The sequence below is a fragment of the Pseudophryne corroboree genome, chromosome 5, assembly GCF_028390025.1.
Source record: "Pseudophryne corroboree isolate aPseCor3 chromosome 5, aPseCor3.hap2, whole genome shotgun sequence".
Taxonomy (NCBI): Eukaryota; Metazoa; Chordata; class Amphibia; order Anura; family Myobatrachidae; genus Pseudophryne; species Pseudophryne corroboree.
The window spans coordinates 407,888,906-407,909,120 of NC_086448.1; the positions used below are offsets into that span (position 1 = coordinate 407,888,906).

The 20,215-nt window shown below is 47.6% G+C and overlaps 1 protein-coding gene across 3 annotated transcripts in view; it reads right to left on the bottom strand.

Annotated features, from left to right (window-relative positions):
- Window positions 1-20,215, bottom strand: part of CCT5 (chaperonin containing TCP1 subunit 5) — a 187,837-nt gene that overhangs the window by 126,075 nt on the left and 41,547 nt on the right. For all 3 annotated transcript variants that reach the window (XM_063922762.1, XM_063922761.1, XM_063922760.1), the window contains exon 3: window positions 17,128-17,292. In XM_063922762.1, the coding sequence (XP_063778832.1) occupies window positions 17,128-17,292 (165 nt within the window). The remainder of the gene's footprint in view (window positions 1-17,127; window positions 17,293-20,215) is intronic.

The window sequence follows — 20,215 nt, forward strand, 5'->3', positions numbered from 1 at the left end:
GTCTGATAGACCTACCCCAAATAACTCCTCCCCCTTATAAGGCAATACTTCCATGTGCCTTTTGGAATCCGCATCACCTGACCACTGCTGCGTCCATAACCCTCTTCTTGCAGAAATGGACAGCGCGCTAACTCTTGATGCCAGTCGGCAAATATCCCTCTGCGCATCACGCATATATAAAAATGCATCTTTTAAATGCTCTATAGTCAGTAATATACTGTCCCTATCTAGGGTATCAATATTTTCAGTCAGGGAATCCGACCACGCCACCCGAGCACTGCACATCCAGGCTGAGGCGATTGCCGGTCGCAGTATAACACCCGTGTGAGTGTATATACATTTTAGGATATTCTCCTGCTTTCTGTCGGCAGGTTCCTTTAGGGCGGCCGTATCAGGAGAGGGTAGTGCCACCTGTTTAGACAAGCGTGTGAGCGCTTTATCCACCCTAGGGGGTGTTTCCCAACGTGCCCTATCCTCTGGCGGGAAAGGGTATGATGCCAATAACCTTTTAGGAATGATCAGTTTTTTATCGGGGGAAACCCACGCCTCATCACACACTTCATTTAATTCCTCGGATACAGGAAAAAACTACAGGCAGTTTTTTCTCACCAAACATAATACCCTTTTTAGTGGTACTTGTATTATCAGAAATATGCAAAACATTTTTCATTGCCTCAATCATGTAACGTGTGGCCCTAGTGGAAGTCACATTTGTCTCATCATCGTCGACACTGGAGTCAGTATCCGTGTCTGTGTCTGCCATCTGAGGTAACGGGCGTTTTAGAGCCCCTGATGGCGTTTGAGACCCCTGGACAGGCACAAGCTGAGTAGCCGGCTGTCTCATATCGTCAACTGTCTTTCGTAAAGAGCTGACATTGTCACGCAATTCCTTCCATAAGCTCATCCACTCAGGTGTCGACTCCCTAGGGGGTGACAACTCTATTATAGGCAATTGCTCCGCCTCCATCTCATTTTCCTCCTCAAACATGTCGACACAATCGTACCGACACACCGCACACACACAGGGAATGCTCTGATAGAGGACAGGACCCCACTAGCCCTTTGGGGAGACAGAGGGAGAGTATGCCAGCACACACCAGAGCGCTATATATATATATATATATATATATATATATATATATATATATATATATATATATATATATATATATATATATATATATATATATATATATATATATGACAGGAATACCACTATAAAATGTGCTTTTCCCTTTATAGCTGCTGTTATCAAAACTGCGCCAAATTAGTGCCCCCCTCTCTTTTTTACCCTTTTCTGTAGTGCAGGACTGCAGGGGAGAGTCAGGGAGACGTCCTTCCAGCGGAGCTGTGATAGAAAATGGCGCCAGTGTGCTGAGGAGATAGGCTCCGCCCCCTTCTCGGCGGCCTTTTCTCCCGCTTTTTGGTGAATTCTGGCAGGGGTTAAAATACTTCCATATAGCCCCGGGGGTTATATGTGGTGTATTTTCGCCAGCCAAGGTGTTTTACATTGCTGCTCAGGGCGCCCCCCCCTAGCGCCCTGCACCCTCAGTGACCGGAGTGTGAAGTGTGCCTGAGGAGCAATGGCGCACAGCTGCAGTGCTGTGCGCTACCTTGTTGAAGACTGATGTCTTCTGCCGACGATTTTTCCGGACCTCTTCATGCTTCTGGCTCTGTAAGGGGGCCGGCGGCGCGGCTCTGGGACCGGACTCCGAGGCTGGGCCTGTGTTCGGTCCCTCTGGAGCTAATGGTGTCCAGTAGCCTAAGAAGCCCAAGCTGGCTGCAAGCAGGCAGGTTCGCTTCTTCTCCCCTTAGTCCCTCGATGCAGTGAGCCTGTTGCCAGCAGGTCTCACTGAAAATAAAAAACCTAAAACTAAACTTTCACTAAGAAGCTCAGGAGAGCCCCTAGTGTGCACCCTTCTCGGCCAGGCACAAAAATCTAACTGAGGCTTGGAGGAGCCAGTGCACACCAGGTAGTCCTAAAGCTTTACTTTTGTGCCAAGTCTCCTGCGGAGCCGCTATTCCCCATGGTCCTTACGGAGTTCCCAGCATCCACTAGGACGTCAGAGAAAATAGGATTTTAATACTTACCGGTAAATTCTTATCTCCTAGTCCGTAAAGGATGCTGGGGACTCTAAAAGGACCATGGGGTATAGACCAGATCTGAAGGAGACATAGGCACACTAAAACTTTGAATGGGTGTGAACTGGCTCCTCCCTCCTCTATGCCCCTCCTCCAGACCTCAGTTATAGGAACTGTGCCCAGGGAGACGGACATTTCGAGGAAAAGGATTTTTGTTACACTAAGGGTGACACATACCAACTCACACCACAAAATACACCGTACAACTGGATCAGAAAGAATACCAGATAACAGTATGAACGAAAAACAGCAAAAAGCTGAACATAACCGATACACAAACTTCGTGTAACCGAAACAACTGCAATTAACAGACCGCACTGGGATGGGCGCCCAGCATCCGCTAAGGATTTACCGGTAGGTATTAAAAATAAGAATTTACTCACCGGTAATTCTATTTCTCGTAGTCCGTAGTGGATGCTGGGGACACCGTAAGGACCTTGGGGAATAGACGGGCTCCGCAGGAGACTGGGCACTCTAAAGAAAGATTAGGTACTATCTGGTGTGCACTGGCTCCTCCCTCTATGCCCCTCCTCCAGACCTCAGTTAGGGAAACTGTGCCCGGAAGAGCTGACACTACAAGGAAAGGATTTGGAATCCAGGGTAAGACTCATACCAGCCACACCGTATAACTTGTGATAACCATACCCAGTTAACAGTATGAACAACTGAGCCTCAATCAACGGATGGCTCATAACAATAACCCTTTAGTAAGCAATAACTATATACACGTATTGCAGAAGAAGTCCGCACTTGGGACGGGCGCCCAGCATCCACTACGGACTACGAGAAATAGAATTACCGGTGAGTAAATTCTTATTTTCTCTGAGGTACTAGTGGATGCTGGGGACTCCGTAAGGACCATGGGGATTATACCAAAGCTCCCAAACGGGCGGGAGAGTGCGGACGACTCTGCAGCACCGAATGAGCAAACTCAAGGTCCTCCTCAGCCAGGGTATCAAACTTGTAGAACTTAGCAAATGTGTTTGAACCCGACCAAGTAGCAGCTCGGCAAAGCTGTAAAGCCGAGACCCCTCGGGCAGCCGCCCAAGAAGAGCCCACCTTCCTTGTGGAATGGGCTTTTACTGTTTTTGGATGCGGCAATCCAGCCGCAGAGTGAGCCAACTGAATCGTGCTACAGATCCAGCAAGCAATAGTCTGCTTCGAAGCAGGAGCGCCAACCTTGTTGGCTGCATACAGAATAAACAGCGAGTCAGACTTTCTGACTCCCGCCGTTCTGGAAACATAAATTTTCAAAGCCCGGACTACGTCCAGCAACTTGGAATCCTCCAAGTCCCTAGTAGCCGCAGGCACCACAATAGGTTGGCTCAAATGAAACGATGATACCACCTTAGGGAGAAATTGGGGACGAGTACTCAATTCTGCCCTGTCCATATGGAAGATCAGATAGGGGCTTTTACATGACAAAGCCGACAATTCTGACACACGCCTAGCCGAAGCTAAGGCCAATAGCATGACCACTTTACACGTGAGATATTTTAGCTCCACGGTCTCAAGTGGCTCAAACCAGTGGGATTTCAGGAAATCCAACACAACGTTAAGATCCCAAGGTGCCACAAAAGGAGGCTGAATATGCAGCACTCCCTTCACAAACGTCTGAACCTCAGGCAGTGAAACCAGTTCTTTTTGAAAGAAAATGGATAGGGCCGAGATCTGAACCTTTATGGACCCTTATTTGAGGCCCATAGTCACACCTGACTGTAGGAAATGCAGAAAACGACCCAACTGGAAGTCCTCTGTAGGGGCCTTCCTGGCCTCACACCAAGCAACATATTTCCGCCATATGCAGTGATAATGCTTTGCTGTCACATCCTTCCTAGCTCTTATCAGCGTAGGAATTACTTCATCCGGTATACCCTTTTCCGCTATGATCCGGCGTTCAACCGCCATGCCGTCAAACGCAGCCGCGGTAAGTCTTGGAAGACAAGGCCCCTGCTGCAACAGGTCCTGTCTGAGAGGCAGAGAGAGGCCATGGGTCCTCTGTGACCATCTCTTGAAGTTCTGGGTACCAAGTCCTTCTTGGCCAACCCGGAACAATGAGTATCGTTCTCACTCCTCTTTTTCTTACTATTCTCAGTACCTTGTGTATGAGGGGAAGAGGAGGAAACACATATACCGACTGGAACACCCACGGAGTTACCAGTGCGTCCACAGCTATTGCCTGAGGGTCCCTTGACCTGGCGCAATATTTTTTTAGCTTTTTGTTTAGGCGGGACGCCATCATGTCCACCTGTGGCCGTTCCCACCGATTTGCAATCTGCTCGAAGACTTCTTGATGAAGTCCCCACTCTCCCGGGTGGAGGTCGTGCCTGCTGAGGAAGTCTGCTTCCCAGTTGTCCACTCCCGGAATGAACACTGCTGACAGTGCTTGTACGTGATTCTCCGCCCAACGAAGAATCCTTGTGGCTTCCGCCATCGCCACCCTGCTTCTTGTGCCACCCTGTCGGTTTACATGGGCGACTGCCGTGATGTTGTCTGACTGAATCAGCACTGGTTGGTCTCGAAGCAGGGGCTCTGCTTGACTCAGGGCGTTGTATATGGCCCTTAATTCCAGTATGTTTATGTGCAGACGAGTCTCCTGACTTGACCACAGCCCCTGGAAGTTTCTTCCCTGAGTGACTGCCCCCATCCGTGGAGGCTTGCATCCGTGGTCACCAGGACCCAGTCCTGTATGCCGAACCTGCGGCCCTCGAGAAGATGAGCACTCTGCAGCCACCACAGAAGAGACACCCTGGCCCTCGGGGACAGGGCGATCAGCCGATGCATCTGAAGATGCGATCCGGACCACTTGTCCAACAGATCCCACTGAAAGATCCTGGCATGGAACCTGCCGAAAGGAATGGCTTCGTATGACGCTACCATCTTTCCCAGGACTCGCGTGCAGTGATGCACCGACACCTGCTTTGGTTTCAGGAGATCCCTGACCATGGTCACTAACTCCTGAGCCTTCTCCTCCGGGAGAAATACCTTCTTCTGTTCTGTGTCCAGAATCATGCCCAGGAAGGGCAGACGCGTCGTAGGAATCAGCTGCGACTTTGGAATATTCAGAATCCAGCCGTGCCGTAGCAACACTTCCTGAGAGTGCGCTACGCTGACCAACAACTGCTCTCTGGACCTCGCCTTTATGGAGGAGATCGTCCAAGTACGGGATAACTAACTCCATGCTTCCGGAGAAGTACCATCATCTCCGCCATTACCTTGGTAGAGACTCTCGGTGCCGTGGATAGATCAAACGGCAACGGCTGGAATTTGTAATGACAGTCCTGTACCACAAACCTGAGGTACTCCTGGTGAGGCGGATAAATGGGGACATGCAAGTACGCATCCTTGATGTCCAGAGATACCATAAAATCCCCCTCTTCCAGGCTGGCAATGACCGCTCTGAGCGATTCCATTTTGAACTTGAACTTTTTCATGTAAATGTTAAAGGATTTTAAATTTAGAATGGGTCTTACCGAACCGTCCGGTTTCGGTACCACAAACAGTGTGGAATAGTAACCCCCTTCCCTGCTGAAGGGGGGGTACCATTATTATCACTTGCTGGAGGTACAGCTTGTGAATAGCCGTCAGTACTATCTCCCTCCCCGTGGGAGAAGCTGGCAAGGCGGATTTTAGGTAACGGTGAGGGGGCATCACCTCGAATTCCAGCTTGTATCCCTGAGACACAATTTGTATAGCCCAAGGATCCACCTGTGAGAGAACCCACTGGTGGCTGAAATGTCGGAGACGCGCCCCCCACCGCTCCTGGTTCCGCCTGTGGAGCCCCAGCGTCATGCGGTGGACTTAGTGGAAGCGGGGGAAGACTTTTGTTCCTGGGAACTAGCTGCGTGGTGCAGCTTTTTTCCTCTACCCCTGCCTCTGGCAAGAAAGGACGCACCTCTGACCTTCTTGCTCCTCTGAGAACGAAAGAACTGCATTTGGCAATACGGTGCTTTCTTGGGTTGTGGAGGGACATAAGGCAAGAAATTTGACTTCCCAGCCGTAGCTGTGGAAATGAGGTCCGAGAGACCGTCCCCAAACAATTCCTCACCCTTATAAGGTAAAACCTCCATGTGTTTTTTAGAGTCGGTATCCCCTGTCCATTGCCGAGTCCACAGGACCCTTCTGGCAGAAATGGACATAGCGTTAACTCTAGAGCCCAGCAGGCAAATGTCCCTCTGGGCATCCCGCATATATAGGACCGCGTCCTTGATATGTGCCAGGGTCAGTAGAACAGTTTCCCTGTCCAGGGTATCTAACTCCTCAGACAGAGAATCCGTCCATGCAGCTACTGCACTACACATCCAGGCCAAAGCAATTGCTGGCCTCAGCAGTGTGCCAGAATGTGTATAAACTGACTTCAGGATAGCTTCCTGCTTTCTATCAGCAGGATCCTTTAGGACGGCCGTATCCGGAGACGGCAGGGCCACCTTTTTATACAAGCGTGTCAATGCCTTGTCTACCCTAGGGGAGGATTCCCAGCGTAACCTGTCCGTTGGCGGGAAAGGATACGCCATGAGTAATCTCTTGGAAACTATCACCTTCCTGTCAGGGGAATCCCATGCTTTTTCACATAATTCATTTAATTCATGGGAAGGCGGAAAAGTCACTTCATGCTTTTTCTCCCCATACATCTAAATCCTCTTGTCAGGGACAGGATTTTCCTCAGAAATGTGTAATACATCCTTCATAGCTACAATCATGTAGCGGATGGCTTTAGTCATTTTAGGCTGCAACTTTGCATCATCGTCATCGACACTGGCGTCAGACTCCGTGTCGACATCTGTGTCAACTATCTGGGATAGTGTGCGCTTTTGGGACCCCGAGGGCCTCTGCGCTGCAGGAGCAGGCATGGGTTGAGACCCTGCCTGTCCTACGGTTACAGTTTTATCCAACCTGCTATGCAAGGAGTTAACATCATCATTTAACACCTTCCACATATCCATCCAATCAGGTGTCGGCACCGTCACCACACTCAGCTGCACTTGTTCTGCCTCCACGTATCCTTCCTCATCAAACACGTCGACACAGGCGTACCGACACAGCACACACACAGGGAATGCTCTGACTGAGGACAGGACCCCACAAAAGGCTTTTGGGGAGACAGAGAGAGAGTATGCCAGCACACACCCCAGCGCTATATAACCCAGGGATTACACAGTACCTTAGTGTTTACCCTGTAGCTGCTGTTAATATATGTATATATACTGCGCCTAAATTTATGTGCCCCCCCCTCTCTTTTTTACCCTCTAATGCACCTGAATACTGCAGGGGAGAGCCTGGGGAGCGTCCTTCCAGCGGAGCTGTGAAGAGAAAATGGCGCTGGTGTGCTGAGGAAGAAGGCCCCGCCCCCTCAGCGGCGGGCTTCTGTCCCGCTTAAATGTATAAAAAATGGCGGGGGCTCTGGCATATATACAGTCCCAGACTGTATATATGCCTCTTTTTGCCAAAAAAGGTATTTAATTGCTGCCCAGGGCGCCCCACCCCCCCTGCGCCCTACAGTGACCGGAGTGTGCGGTGTGCTGTGGGAGCAATGGTGCACAGCTGCAGTGCTGTGCGCTACCTTAAGTGAAGACAGGAGTCTTCAGCCGCCGATTTCGATGTCTTCATGCTTCTGCTGCTTCTGTTCTTCTGGCTCTGCGAGGGGGACGGCGGCGCGGCTCCGGGAACGGACGATCAAGGTTAGGTACCTGTGTTCGATCCCTCTGGAGCTAATGGTGTCCAGTAGCCTAAGAAGCGCTACCTAGCTGCCGTGAGTAGGTTTGCTTCTCTCCCCTCAGTCCCTCGTAGCAGAGAGTCTGTTGCCAGCAGAAGCTCTCTGAAAACAAAAAACCTAACAAAATACTTTCTTCTCTAGCAAGCTCAGGAGAGCCCACTAGGAGCACCCAGCTCGGCCGGGCACAGATTCTAACTGAGGTCTGGAGGGGCATAGAGGGAGGAGCCAGTGCACACCAGATAGTACTAAATCTTTCTTTAGAGTGCCCAGTCTCCTGCGGAGCCCGCTATTCCCCATGGTCCTTACGGAGTCCCCAGCATCCACTAGGACGTTAGAGAAAAAGAAAATAGGATTTTGGTACTTACCAGGTAAATCCTTTTCTTTGAATCCATAGGGGGCACTGGAGTACTCTTGGGATATAGACGGCTTCCGTAGGAAACAGGGCACTGAATATTTAAATTTAGAACACTCCACCCCTCCATATCCCCGAGTACCTGTTTTTTACTGAGCCGAACAGGAACTATAGAGAGGTTGACAATGGAGTATTACATATAACATAACGGACAACAACGAAGTTGACACATAAAGTTACTGACAACTAAACAGTTGACACCATAACCAGCACGTTATCATTTGAACCAGTCGGTGAGAGTGTGTTACCATAAGATTCTCTGAACTTACCGCAAACCAGGTAAAACTGCTCTGGGTGGGCGTCCAGTGCCCCCTATGGATTCAAAGAAAAGGATTTACCTGGTAAGTACCAAAATCCTATTTTCTTTTTCATCCACTAGGGGTCACTGGAGTACTCTTGGGACGTACCAAAGCTTCCCCCGTGGGCGGGAGAGCTGTTTGGCACCTGTAACACTAGGCGGCCAAAGCTAGATGCTGATGCCGCAAAAGTATCAAACTTGTAAAAGCGCACAAACGTGTGCACTGAAGACCATGTAGCCGCACGGCAAAGCTGCGTCGTAGAAGCTCCACGACCAGCTGCCCATGAAGTTCAAACAGAACGTGTGGAATGAGCTGTTACCGATGTAGGCGGCTGTAACCTAGCCTGAAGGTAAGCCTGACGTATGGTCAGTTTTATCCATCTGGATAAGGTCTGTTTAGAAGCTGGCCAACCCATCTTGGCAGCATCATAGAGAACAAACAACGTATCCGTCTTACGAACTGTAGACGTTCGGGATACATAAACGCGTAATGCGCGTACCACATCCAGAGTTCCAGAATGTGCTGTCAACACAGGAACAACTATTGGTTGATTGATGTGAAAAGATGACACTACCTTTGGTAAGAAAGCGGGATTCGTCCGAAGTTCCGCTCTGTCATCATGAAACACCAAATACGGTGGCTTGCATGACAAGGCACCCAAATCTGAAACACGCCTTGCCGAAGCCAAGGCTAGAAGAAAAATTGTTTTCCAAGTAAGAAACTTTATATCCACTTGCTGTAAGGGCTCAAAAAATGAAGACTGTAAGAAATCTAAAACCAGATTCGAGTCCCATGGCGCTGTAGGTGGAATGAATGGAGGCTGTACTCTGAGGACACCTTGCAGAAAAGTGTGTACCGACGGCAATAGAGCCAATCGTCTTTGAAAATAAATTTACAAACGCAGATACCTGCACCTTTAGTGTAGATAAACGCAGTCCTCCATCTAACCCAGTCTGTAGAAATAACAAAAGACGGGATAACTTGAAAGATGATGTCGGAAACTTCCGAGCTTCACACCAACCTATATAGGCACGCCAAATTCTGTAATAATGAGCTGCCGTAACCGGCTTCCTAGCTCGTAACATGGTTGGTATAACTGATTCTGGAATGCCCTCTCTTCTTAAGAGGGCGGTCTCAACATCCACCCCGTCAAACGCAGCCGCGCTAAATCGGGGTAAAGGAACGGACCCTGTTGTAACAAGTCCGGACGTAGAGGGAGTGGCCAAGAATAGTCTGCGGAGATCCGAGAACCAAGCTCTCCGAGGCCAATGAGGCGCCACTAGTATGACTGTGACGGACTCTCTTTTGATCCGTTTTAGCACCAGAGGGAGCAGCGGAAACGGTGGAAACAGATACACGAGGCTGTACGGCCACGCGACGGTGAGAGCATCCACCGCCACTGCCTCTTGATCTCTCGTTCTGGACACATACTGGAGCGTTTGTTGATTGTGTCGAGACTCCATCAGGTCCACCTGAGGGTAACCCCACCGCTGAACCAACATGTGAAACACTTTTGGATTTAATGCCCATTCTCCTGGATGAAAATCCCGACGGCTGAGATAATCCGCCTCCCAGTTGTCCACTCCCGGAATGAACACTGCCGACAATATCACCTGGTGGTATTCCGTCCAATTGAGGATTCGAGCTACTTCCCGCATTGCCATGCGGCTTCTCGTTCCTCCTTGTTTGTTGATGTTTGCGACTGCCGTCGCATTGTCTGACTGCACCTGGACAGTGTGAGACCGAAGCATGTGCACTGCTTGTCGTAGCGCATTGTAAATTGCCCGGAGTTCCAGGACATTTATAGACAGCAATCTTTCGTGATCCGCCCAGAGACCCTGGAGCTGACAATTTTAAACTACAGCTCCCCAACCTCCGAGACTGGCGTCCGTCGTTAGAATTATCCAATTCCAGCCGCCGAACAGTCTCCCTGCGGTTAAATTGTGTTCCTTGAGCCACCAGAGCAGAGACACCCTTGCCCTTGGCGACAACCTCACCCTGTGGTGAATCTGCAGATGCGAGCCCGACCACTGTGCGAGCACATCCAGTTGAAATGGACGCGAGTGAAATCTTCCGAACTGAAGCGCTTCGAAAGCCGCCACCATTGTTCCTAAGAGGCGAATGCACAAATGTACAGAGACTGTGCGTGGCTTGAGCACTAATTGTACCAGATGGCAAATAATCTGTACTTTCTGTTGTGGTAGGTAAATTCTTTGATTGACCGTATCGAAAATCATACCTAGGAATTGAAGGCGTTGAGACGGAATTAGATGTGATTTCTTGAAGTTGACAATCCAACCGTGGTGAACCAGTACATTGTACATTAGTAGCGCATGTTGGAGAAGTATGTGTTGAGATGGGGCTTTGATGAGCAAATCGTCCAAATACGGAACTATTGTCACTCCCAGGGATCTGAGATGAGCTATCATCACAGACATCACTTTGGTGAATACCCGAGGCGCTGACGATAGGCCAAACGGTAGAGCCTGAAACTGGTAATGGTTCTGGCGTATTGCAAACCGCAAGAACCGCTGATGAGGCTGCCAAATCGGAATGTGTAAGTACGCATCCTTGAGATCTAGCGCAATCATGAACTCCTTTGGCTCTAAACTTGCAATCACTGAGCGCGGAGATTCCATCTTGAATCTGTAGTAAGTTACGTACCAATTGAGACCCTTTAAGTTCAATATTGGTCTGACTGAGCCATTCGGCTTTGGTACCACAAACAGACTGGAATAATAACCCTGACCCTGTTGGTGTACAGGGACTGGAATCAAAACTGCTGAATCCAGTAGGGACTGAATGGCAATTTGCAGAACCACCCTCTTGTCGTCCGACAGAGGCAATCCTGTCTTGAAAAACCGCAGTGGCGGAAGACAGTCGAACTCTATTTTGTAACCTTGTAACACTAAATTGCGGATCCACCAATCCGCGGATGTCTGGAACCACGCCAAATGGAACGTCTGAAGGCGTGCTCCCACAATCGGAGAACCGAGATGGGCTGGTAGCCCGTCATGCCACTGGCTTGTCGGTAGCCTTAGCGTCCTGACGACTTGTGTTGGTTTGTTGGAAACCACGTCTACCAGGCGTGGCTGTTCCTCTGCCACGTCCGCGAAAGGACTGCGGTCTAAAGGATTTGAACGAAGGTCCAGAGTACCTCCTTCTTGGTACCGGTGGAGGCAATGGTAAGAAAACAGACTTTTCACCCGTAGCCTCAGAAATCCATGTATCCAATTCAGGACCAAACAACTTCTTGCCATCGTAAGGTAACGCCTCTATACCCCTTTTGACCTCTGCCTCCGCTTGCCAAGAACGCAGCCAGAGTGCTCGTCGTGCTGTAACTAGCGACGATGAAATACGAGAAGTGAGCTGACAGACGTCAGTAGAAGCTGTACACAGATACTCCGCAGCCTCACACATTTGATCAGCAAGAAGTATAAGGTGTTCGTCATGTAGGGCAGACTTGAGTTCTGTAATCCATACTATGTGCGCCTTAGTGACCCAGATGCCAACCAAGCCAGGTCTCAGCAGCACTCCTGCTGCTACATACATGGACTTTAGCATAGTTTCTATTTTGCGATCTGAAGGGTCTTTAAGCATAGTAGCCGCTGGCACTGGTATGGTTAATTTCTTTGTAAGTTTCGACACTGACGAATCAACTATTGGTGGATTCTCCCATGTACATGTCACCAAGTCTGGAAACGGGTAACTAGACTTAAATCTGCGAGGTATAGAAAACAGTTTATCTGGAATCTGTCAAGTTTCTACTAACATCTTATTAAAAGACTCCGACACAGGAAAACTTATTGGAGTTCTCTGTCGTTTAGTAAATACGACCTGATCATTTGTCAGAGGCTCCTCAGTTTCTGTAAACTTCAGAGACTGACGCACCGCTCTGATGAGATTATCATACCGGAGCTGTTAAAATCCTCACTATCTGACTCCACTTCGCCCTCCTCACCCTCATCTTGTGCCGTGAGGTCTGGCATGGAATCGTCAGAATGCAACATAGCAGAAACTGGTAAATCATAAGACATATGAAATTTATCCCGTCTACCTAAAATGGATTTGGAACTTTCGCAAGGCTGAGACCCCTCTGGTAGTTCTGGCGGTCTTCACCCTAGACTCAGATCTTGCCGTTTCCCGCTCCTGTCGAGCGGCGGTCAATTCTGATTGCAACCCAGCCAGTACATTGGCTAGCATTTCCCATGGAGGGTCCGAGGAGGAAATTGGCTGTAAAGCCGGAGCAGAATTTTTATTCGGAACCGAATCCACAAAACATACTTTACATGTGGTAGATCCATCCGGTAACACACTGCTACAGACTTTGCAATTATGCTTTTCAGTTTTTGCTGGTGCCTTACTCATTATGGCGACAGACAATACAATACACAAAAAACAGACACTTGCACGACTCAGTAAAATAGTACCAAGGTGTCTCTATATATATATATATATCTGGCCAAGTGCAGTACACGTGGCCAGTATGAAATGTGATCCCAAATTCCCACTAACACCCCTGCGCCTCCGGTGGAGAAGAGATGTAGTACTGGAACTTTCTGGAATCACAGCAGGAAGACACAGGAAGCATGGTTAAAATGGCTGCCATGCTTAAACTTATAATCACAGTACAGGTTACTAGCTCTTAACTGATACATATAACTCTGTATAAACAGCCTGTGTAAAATCCCTGCAGCCCTGATGCTGCTGCTTGCCCTTGTGCCGCTGATCTTATGAAGAATATCCGTAATTCGCCACTGTAACGCGCGCCCCCCCCCCCCCGTCTGCTCCGTTGCGGATGCAGTGCGGGGCGGGCAGCGAGCTGTGGGGCCGCCAGCGGGAGCCGGGTAGCGCGCCGTGAAGCGCTATGAGCGGCGGGGCTCGGAGAAGCGGCGGCCGGAGCAGCGGCGGCGAGCGGCCGTCAGTAGAGGGATCCCAGCGCCTGAAACCAATGTCCTTCACACAGCGGGGCCGCAGCGGGGAGCTGACCGCCCCCGTTCAACATACCTTCACTCCTGCTGCTTGTGGTGAGGCTCCGACGGGGCTTCTCTGCAAGCGCCGGCCAGCCTGTGTAGGAGGATGTGTGTGGCTGTGAGGGAGCTCATTCAGTGAGGACCGACACGCCACAGCTGCTATTAGCAGCTTGCACTATCCCTGACCCTGCCTTTTGGAAGGGGGAAAGGGATGTGTAGGGAAAAAGAAAAGTCACTTAAAACAAAAAAATATTCAAAAAAAATCGTGGACCCAGCCACAATGACCTGCTGCTACTTCGAGCACAGAAAAAACACTGAGGTACTCGGGAATATGGAGGGGTGGAGTGTTCTAAATTTAAATATTCAGTGCCCTGTTTCCTACGGAAGCCGTCCATATCCCAAGAGTACTCCAGTGACCCCTAGTGGATGAAAAAGAAATACGTATTAAAGTATATCTTGTGAAAATCCTATATGAAAATATAAACCTGACGCACCAAGCCCCCTCAGGTTATAGAATATAGGGATAGCAAGTTGAGTGAGAGACACGAAATGGAAACCACTCAGCAAGCTAATGCACACACATATAGTCACAGTTAAACAATGCAGAGGTTATAACTAACAATAATACTGCACTGGACCAGCTTATATATATAGCTATATAGTCAATAGATATAACACTGCACAGTAAGAACTGGATGTATATCACAGGGTACTTGTACCAGAGAACCCTGACTAAATGCACTCTTAACTAACACTGTCTAATTGACATGTAGAATACTTAAGTGTCATGTAAAGTCACAGCGCTGACAACCAGGCGGCTTTACACAGAAGGATTTGCCCAAGCAGTCCCAGGAACACAGTGTAGCTGAGAGAAATGGCGCCCACACACTGACAGGGAATGAGGGAGAGACAGATATGCAGCTCCAGGGCGGGAACATTTGCTGGAAATGGCGCCCTGGGGCTCCAGGTCTAAGCCTTATCCCCTCTGCTGGCAAAACCACCAGGTACTGCGGGCTACACATAAAAAGGTGTTAAGGGAAAACCTGACCTGCACCCATGCCCTGGTGATCTAGTGGGATCGCCTGTACTGCCAGTATCCGCGGCCCGCCTCCCACCGACCGCGATAAAGTACGAGTCCCGCGAGCAGGACCCACTCACCACCTCCCGAAGCGCGGCCACGCAATCCCGGAGAGCCCCCGTCGTGTGTGCCTGACCAGAAAAAAAAAAAAAACGGAGCCTCCTGCTGTAGTTACCCGGCAACCAGGGCTCAGGAGTGTACAGCGCCGCTGGGGAGAGATGGAGCTGCAGCAGTGAATGTCACTAGACATGTACACACTGCTACAGCCTTGAAGTCTTCACTTTTATTCTCAAAAAGCTCTTCTTAGGGCTGCCCAGAGCAGCCCCTCTGTTATGTGCCTGCTATCTGCGGCACCAACTACAAAACTGAGCTCCTGTGCAGGGAGGCGGGGTTATAGAGGAGGCGGCGCTATGCATTCTGGGAACAGTCAAAGCTTTTGAGCCTGTAGGTGCCTCAGATCAAGATCCTACTCTACACCCCTGTGTCTTTCCTTGTGGAGCCCAGTGTACCCCGCAGCAGAAAGTTGTTTTTTTAAACAAACAAAAATCACTGTGCACGCCGATGATATTTGGGCCCATCCACTTGCAAATAAAAAGTGCAGATTTGGGGTTCGATCATCTTATTCTTCTAGATCTCTCTGCTGCTTTTGACACTACTGACCACTCTCTTCTCATACAAACACTACGATCTCTAGGTCTTCAAGACACAGCCCTTTCTTGGTTCCTATCATACCTATCTAATAGCTCCTTCAGTGTCTGCTGCTCGGAATCCATCTCCTCTTCACTACCTGTTTCAGGGGTAAATTTACTAAGGTGGGAGTTCTATTTAAGATGGGATGTTGCCCATTAGCAACCAATCAGATTCTACTTCTCGTTTATCTAGTACATTGTAGAAGATAACTGGAATCTCATTGTTTGCTATGGGCAACATCCCATCTTAATAGAACTCCCATTTTAGTAAATTTACCCCTCAATTGGAGTACCGCAGGGCTCAGTCTTAGGTCCTCTGCTTTTCTCAATCTATACCTCATCTCTTTGTAAACTAATCAGCTCTTTTGGATTCAGTATCATCTGTACGTAGAGGATACTCAAATCTATCTCCCCTCCAGATTTGTCTCTATCTGTATTGGTCCGTGTCACTTAATGCCTCACTGCAGTTTCATCTTTGAGGTCATCTCACCACCTTAAACTTAATATTTCTAAAACAGTTAATATTTCCACCGGCCAATAGTAGTTACCAAGCTGATCTCTATCACTGTTAAATACTCGACAATTAATACTACCCCACAAGCTCGCTGCGTGGGTGTTATACCTGACTGATCTGTCCTTCGTTTCCCACATTCAATTTGTCTCAAAATCATGTATCTAAAAAACATACCCAAAATACAACCATACATTACAAAAACGCTAATCAATGCTCTCATTATCTCTCGCATTGATTATTGCAATAGTCTTCTTACTGTTCTCACAACTACAATCCATACTACATGCAACTGCAAGGATAATCTTCCTCGCTAGACGTTCATTGTCTGCAGATCCACGCCGTTAGTCCCTCCATTGGTTACCTGCATTCTACCCAATTCAACATAAAATACTTTTACTCACACACAAGGCCATCAACCAAACACCTTTGTACAGCTCTTCGCTTATCTCAAAATATAAGTCAACCCAACCTCTTCGCTCTCCACAATTTCTACGTCTCTCATCCACACCCATTACTTGCACGATTGCAGGACTTTCTTCGGGCTGCACCCACTCTGTGGAATGCCCTACCATGCACAATAAGACTCTCCTCTAGTCTCTAAACCTTCATGCGTTCCAAGAAAACTCACCTATTCTGGCAAGCTTATCAAATTCCAGAACCACTCACATAACCTTTGTAAGCTTTCCTATCTAATTATATCCCGACTGTAAAGTCCACACATATACCCCCGACTTCGGTTCATCATAGCTGTGTGGCCTTATCATGCAGCCCACTGAGAACCTTTGCAAACTGGTGGACAACTATGAAATAGGCATCGATACACAAATATAGGTGCTATTTCCCTATAGATTGTAATCTTGGAAGCAGGGCCTTCCTACCTCTACGACTGTTTGTTATTACCCAGTTTTGGGTTACCATTGTTTCCAATTGGACAGAATTATCTGCGCTAAGAAACTTAATAAATAAAAATTAACAGTGTGGAGCTAGCTTCATGGATACCACACCTAGAACTGTGTGTTTAGTTCTGGGAGCCGCATAGTTCCAAAAAGACATAAGAAACTGAACAAATAAAGGCTACAAAAAATTGACGCAGTCCTGTCTGTTTGTCTCCGGTTCTGTCAAGCTAGATTATTTTTTATTATGCTGACTGGAAGTCCACTACCAAGTACGGGAATATGTAATATTGTCTTTGATGGTATAGTTGTAGGTTTAAAGCAATTCACCCACAACCTCCTCACACCTCTGCAGCAAATAACAAATGGTGGCAGAAATATGGTCGCACAAAAACATATTTTTAAAATTCTTACCAACAACTCCTGTGGTCCCGTCACCAATTTCATCATCTTGAGATTTGGACAATTCAACCATAAGTTTAGCAATTTGATGATCGACATCCATCATGGCAAGGATTGTTGCACCATCATTAGTCACAGTTACCTGACCATCGTTATCAACCATCATTTTATCAAGGCCTGGAGGCACAAAAAAAAAAAAAAAAAAAACAACACCCCATGATCAGTAAAAATAGGATTTTGGTACTTACCAGGTAAATCCATTTCTTTGAATCCATAGGGGGCACTGGAGTACTCTTGGGATATGGACGGGCGTAGCCGAACAAAGGCACTGAATATTCAAATTTAGGACTCTCCCCCCTCCATATCCCCGAGTACCTCAGTGTACTTTGTCAGTGTTTTTTACTGAGCGAACAGGATATAGAGAGGTTGACAATGGAGAATACCTATAACATAACGGACAACAACAAAGTTGACCCATAACCTTATTGTCAACTAAACAGTTGACACCATAACAACGGACAACAACAATGTTGACCCATAACCTTACTGTCAACTAAACAGTTGACACCATAACCGATAGAACTTTATAATTTGAACCAATCGGTGAAAATGTGTTATTATAAGCTCCTCTGAGCTTAATATTAATCAAGTAAACTTGTTACCCTAAGCTCCCTTGAGCTTAAAACAACCCAGGTAAAACTGCTCTGGGTGGGCGTCCAGTGCCCCCTATGGATTCAAAGAAAAGGATTTACCTGGTAAGTACCAAAATCCTATTTTCTTTATCATCCACTAGGGGTCACTGGAGTACTCTTGGGACGTACCAAAGCTTCCCTCGTGGGCGGGAGAGCTGTTTGATACTTGTAACAGTAGGCAGCCCAAAGCTATATGCTAATGGCGCCACCATTCATAACGTGTAAACGTGCACAAACGTGGTGCACTAAAGGCTATGTAGCCGCGTCGTAGACGCTCCACGACCCGCTGGGTCTGACATTCCCACAGAACCTGTGGGATGAGCTATTACTAACATAGGCGATTGTAACTTAGCCTTAAAGTAAGCCTGACTTGTAGTCATTATTATTATCCAACTGGAATAATGTCTGCTGAGAAACTGGCTAACCCCAGTTGGCAGTATCATAGAGAACCAACAACGTATTCATATCACGTACTGTAGACGTTCGGGACATATATAAACGCGTAATGCGTGTACCACATTCAGAATTCTAGAATGTGCTGTCCACACAAAAACCACTAATGGTATATTGATGTGAAGAATACGAAAGCGAATTCGTCCTGAGAAAACTGAAATACGGTGGCTTGGAATACAAGGCACCCAAATATGAAAACAAAAACCCTTTCCGAAGCCAAGGCTAGAAGCCAAGGCTATAAGAAAAAAAGTGAGAAACTTAATTCCCATTTGTTGAAAAGGTCCAAAATATGAAAACTGTAAGAAATCTGAACCCCACCTCAAGTCGCTTGGCGCTGTAGGTGGGATAAATAGAGTCTGAACTTTGATGACACCTTGTAGAAGTGTGTGTACAGACGCAAATCGATGCAACCGTCTTTGAATATAAGTTTACCACACCGATACCTGCACTCCTAGTGTAGATCAACGCAGTTTTCCATCCCACCCCGTTTAACAGAATACGGGTAACTTGAAGGATGATGTTGTAAACTTCCGAGGTTTACAACCTATGTAAGCACACGAAATTTTGTAATAATGAGCTGCCTTAAGCGGCTTACAAGTTAACATGGTTGGTATAACCGATACTGTAATGCTCTATTTCTTAAGAGGGCGGTCTGAACCCTCACCCCGTCAACCGCAAGTGCGGTACATAGATAATAGGTACATAGGTAACTATGGGTAAAAGAACGTTCCCTGATGTAACAGTTTGAACGTATTATGAGCGGGCCAAGATCGTGTGCAAGTATTCCTTGGAAATTCGAGAAGCAAGCTTTTCCGAAACCCTTGAGATACCACCAGTATGACTGTGACGAACTGTCTTATGATCCGTTTTAGCAACGGAGAGAGCAGCGGAAACTGGTGGAGCCAGATACACGATGCTGAATGACCACACGAATGTGAGAAACTCCACCGCCACTGCCCTTGTGATCTGTCGTTCTGTACACATACTGAGCGTTTGTAATTGTGGCGAAATGCCATCATGTATACCTGAGGGTAACCCCTTGTGTGGACTCACATATGAAACACCTCTGGATTTAATGTCCAGTTTTCAGGATCCAAATCCTGACGGGTGAGATCATCTGTCTAAGAGATGTCCACTCACGGAATGATCTCTTGACATTTTCACATAATGGTGTTCTGAGCCATTGAGGATTTGAGTTACCTGCCGCATTGCCATGCGGCTTCTTGGTTCTCCTGGTTGTTGTGTATACAACTGCCGTTGCCTTGTCTGACTGTTCCTGGTTAGACTGAAAGCGAAGCATGTATTGCATTGTAAAATGCACGTAGTTCCAGGACCTTTTGCACATAGTTCCATGACCTTTATTGACAGCAATCTGTCGTGATTTTGGAACCTTTGTCGCTGATATTATTTAACTACAACTCCTGAACCTCTGCGACTCTAGTCCAGAGTATATACCCCCTCGCCCCTCTGTGGGACACGCAAGTGAAGGGCGGCGAACTAAATCGCTTCGAAACACATCATTATTCTTAACAGGTGAATACACCAATGTACCGCTAGTGTGCGTGTTTTGCACTAATTACTAGCTGTACATTTGTCCTTGCTGGTGTAGTAGGTAAAAGTCTTTGATTTACCGTATTTATAATCTTACCTAAGAATTAACATCATTTAGACGGAATTAGATGCGATTATTTTTGAACTTGATCTGCTACCTCAGTCTATTTTAGTAACGCAAGTTAGAGGAACTTTGTTGAGACAGAGTCCTTATGAGCAGATCATCTAATATAAAGAAAACTCTGTTGAGACAGAGTTCTTATGTGAGATGAGCTATCATCACCAACATCACTTTGGTAAATACCCGAGGCGATAAGAAACAGTAGACCTGACATGGTTAATGTTGTGGCGATTAGCAAACGCTAGAACCTGTGATAAACCAACCAGAATGGATATGGCTGCAA